Below are 3,706 nucleotides of genomic sequence, written 5' to 3'. Positions count from 1 at the left end.
TCTACAATACATAATATTGTTAATTTTAATATACTTCAATGATAACGTTTACTATTATTTGTATATGACAATGAAATGAAACATTTGCTCATAAAATTATGTAAGCCATTCTTTATTACTAATTTCTAGAAATGCAAAATTATGTTGTTTTTTCATATGTGAAGTCATTTATAGAGGAGCCCTTGGAGAATAATAAGCTACATATCGGCTCTAGATTGCCAGGTCTGCAGTCAAAACCCACCAGTTATTCCATAGGGAAAAGCTCCCTCGCAGCTCCCATAAAGATTTAACTGTATTAGAAAGAAACTCACCATGAGCTCTACATTGTCCTATGGGGTTACTAGGAGTCAACATTTATTATATAGCACTGAATGTGAGCTTGAGGTCATACATATAAAAATGTATTAAGTTATTGATTCTAAATAATGGCTTTCTTCTATAGTTCAGAGAAGTCACAAACGATGGGTAGAAGGAACAACACGAACGTGCCTGACTTCATCCTCATGGGACTGACAGACTCTGAAGAGGTGCGGCTGGTCCTCTTTCATCTATTTCTCCTCATCTACCTGGTTACTGTGCTGGGGAACGCAGGGATGATTCTCATCATCCGCCTGGACCTCCAGCTGCACACGCCCATGTATTTCTTCCTCAGTCACCTGTCATTCATTGATGTCAGCTACTCATCAGTTATTACCCCTAAAACCTTAGAAAACCTAATAGCTTCCACCAAACATATTTCCTTCGTAGGCTGTTTAGCCCAGATGTATTTTTTTGTCTTTTTAGCTGGCACAGAATTTATTCTTCTCTCTGCAATGGCCTATGATCGCTATGTAGCTATCTGCAAACCTCTACAATACCCAGTCATTATGTCCCCATCACTCTGCTACTCCCTGCTCATTGCCTCTTACTTAATTGGTGTCAGTGAGTCCCTTCTTAATGTGCTTTTCATAAACAACTTGCATTTCTGTGACTCCAATGTAGTCCAACACTTTTTCTGTGACACCAGCCCTATTTTAGCTCTGTCCTGCACAGACACACATGACGTGGAGACCATGATATTCATTGTTGCTGGCTCTACCTTAGTGGCTTCTGTTATCACAATCTCTGCTTCTTATGCATCCATTCTCTCAACTATCCTGAAAATCAAGTCCACATCAGGGAAACGAAAAGCCTTTTCTACCTGTGCCTCCCACCTGCTGGGAGTCACTGTCTTCTACGGTACACTTATTTTCACTTATTTAAAGCCACAGAGCTCCTACTCCTTGGGAAAAGACCAAGTGGCTTCTGTGTTTTACACTATTGTGACCCCCATGCTGAACCCGCTCATTTATAGTCTGAGGAACAAAGAAGTGAAAAGGGCTGTCATTAGACTTCTGCAGAAGAGGGAGAGCACCAGCTAATGTGACGGTGATGCAAGTGTGTAATTTCACGGCTTCTCTTTCTTTTACTAGGTATTTCTTAGATCCTTCTCCATTAAAACTACTTAGTCTTTAATTAGTCTGTATTTCTGTTGAGAACAGTAGCTCTATTTTTGGTTCAATTAAATGCATTTTCACTTGTCAAATTTTCAATAAATATATTTGAAGTAAGTTAGGTGGGATCTTATATTTCTGAACCTCAACTTTGTATTCAGCAGTGAAAACTACTGATCAAAGTCATCATTAAATTTGGTACACGTAGAAGTATAGGACAGAGTTCAAGAGCAATTGTCTTACACTTTGACATTCCAGGTTTACATTCTGAGTCAGTCATTATTTCATCTACACAACCATAGTATATCATTTTTTCTTTCAGTATGCTTTTTCAGTCTGTGAGCAGTATATTTTATTTGCTTGATCCAAACTTAACCGTGACACGCAACCTCACCAAAAGGCACTAGTACTGGTACTAGTAAATGTTGCTCATTTCCAATAGGACCTGTACAACTTTGAAATACTTAAGAAGCTCTGGTAGAGTAATAGTGAAATCAGTCAGCTGCCAACCCATGTTCAGTGATTTGAATCTCCCAGAGGCTCCTACATAGAAAGACAGAGGATCAACTTCTCTATAGATTTATGGAAACTGTATGAAATCTTTCTAGCTTGTCCTGTGGTGTCTCTCTTACTTGGAAATGATTTGAAGGCAGAGGTTAGGGTGGAAATATTTTAAATAGACAATGTCCTTTGCATTGGAGACTACTCACTTTTGTCTGGAAAATTGTTTGTGTGTAACTTCATCCATAACAATGCAAAATATTTAAATATTAAATATAAACAATAATAAGGAAAACTCAACCACCCACATTTTAGATGTACAATTAAGCAAATGATATATTTTAACATAGAATGGAACATGGAAAACATTTTTAAAAAACTGTTAAAAAAAAGTAGTAATGTCCCATTAATTCTAGAAATTTTTTCATCTTCTGGTCTCATATATAGGTATATATGTTAAGTATAATATAATATCTTCATTCTCTTACAACTTTCTCTTTTCTTTTGGAATTATATTTGTAAAAATTCCTTCCTTTGCCAATAAATCCTCCAAAATGAATATGATTTTTGTGCACATACGCAATAGCAGACCTCTCATTTGGCATCACTATGGACCTGGAACATTGAAAATTCACCAGCTTAACCAACAGCCTATGGAAATACATTATTGGTGTCTACTTTTAAATGATTGAAAAGTCAGCATTTCTGTGATTTGTCAACATGTCCCCCAAAATGTAATATCTGTGTATTTCAAAGTCTTATTGTCTTTCCTCTGAAATCTCTAGGTAGATTATGGTCTATAAAATTGCATTATGGATCTGAATATTCACTGGTTGTTTTCAAACTGTCAGCAGGGAAAAACTATAAAACTAAAAAGCCACAATGAATTCAGGTTTAAAGTATGCCATAAAGTGGTCAGGTACATTTCTAAAAATAGTATGTTTCCTTTAAACTGTTTTTTAACATGTTCCAGTATTGCCGTTTTAATTTTATTTACTATTGTTATATTACAGAACAAATTTATTTCCAAGTAACAGGTTTTAAAATGTCTACTCATTTACTATACACACACACACACACACACATATATATATATATTTGTATGCAGTCAGGATCATGGAGCAGACACCTTGTGCGTTACTGACATATATGGGGCTATTTTTAAAAGAGCCACCAAATCATCATTCGTTACTGGTGTTCCTGCCTCTTTAGCTATGTTCCAGCCAACATGGACACTATGCTGCCTGCTTTTCTGGTGTATCCAATCAACAGCTTCCCGTCTAAATACTCCATTCTAACTTCGACTATAGCACGTGTTTCTTAATTCTGTGTTGGACAAAGAGGTTACTAGGCTACATGAAAAACAGAACAGAATATGAGGTGTTCGGATATGATGTCCTTCATATGTTCTCCCAAAGACAGCTTGCTCTTTGTTGTCCAGTGCTCATTATGCATTGATGAATCCACAAAGAACCACAGGTTTTAGCCAACTGCTTGTACAAAGGGTGAGGATCAGGGCTCATGGGAATGACACAGCCTTTAATTTGATCTGATGGCAACTTTCCCAAAATCCATTTCAGACCTTATAGTATCAGTGGAAGTACGCATGTCCACAGCCGATCCCAAGGATGCCATGCTTTAGCCATCCATGTACCAAGCATCTGAGGGCAGGGGGCCCTAGGGCTCCCTCAACTGTAGAGCTCTCATCTATGCTGGGTTCATCAGGACATGGA

At 37.4% G+C, this 3,706-nt stretch overlaps 1 protein-coding gene across 1 annotated transcript; it reads left to right on the top strand.

The window, feature by feature from the left end:
- Positions 1–440: 440 nt before the first annotated feature.
- On the top strand, positions 441–1,400 carry LOC142446440 (olfactory receptor 8H1-like). The gene has a single exon (XM_075548190.1). The coding sequence runs from the start codon at positions 462–464 to the stop codon at positions 1,398–1,400; it is 939 nt and encodes a 312-aa protein (XP_075404305.1). The 5' UTR covers positions 441–461.
- The last annotated feature ends 2,306 nt before the right edge of the window (positions 1,401–3,706 follow it).

Source organism: Tenrec ecaudatus, chromosome 4 (assembly GCF_050624435.1).
Source record: "Tenrec ecaudatus isolate mTenEca1 chromosome 4, mTenEca1.hap1, whole genome shotgun sequence".
Lineage (NCBI taxonomy): Eukaryota > Metazoa > Chordata > Mammalia > Afrosoricida > Tenrecidae > Tenrec > Tenrec ecaudatus.
This window is presented reverse-complemented; position numbering and strand designations above follow the sequence as displayed.

What these genes read in the sequence shown, in the direction of transcription:
- LOC142446440 (XM_075548190.1), top strand. Translation starts at nt 462, where the DNA reads ATGGGTAGAAGGAACAACACGAACGTGCCTGACTTCATCCTCATGGGA.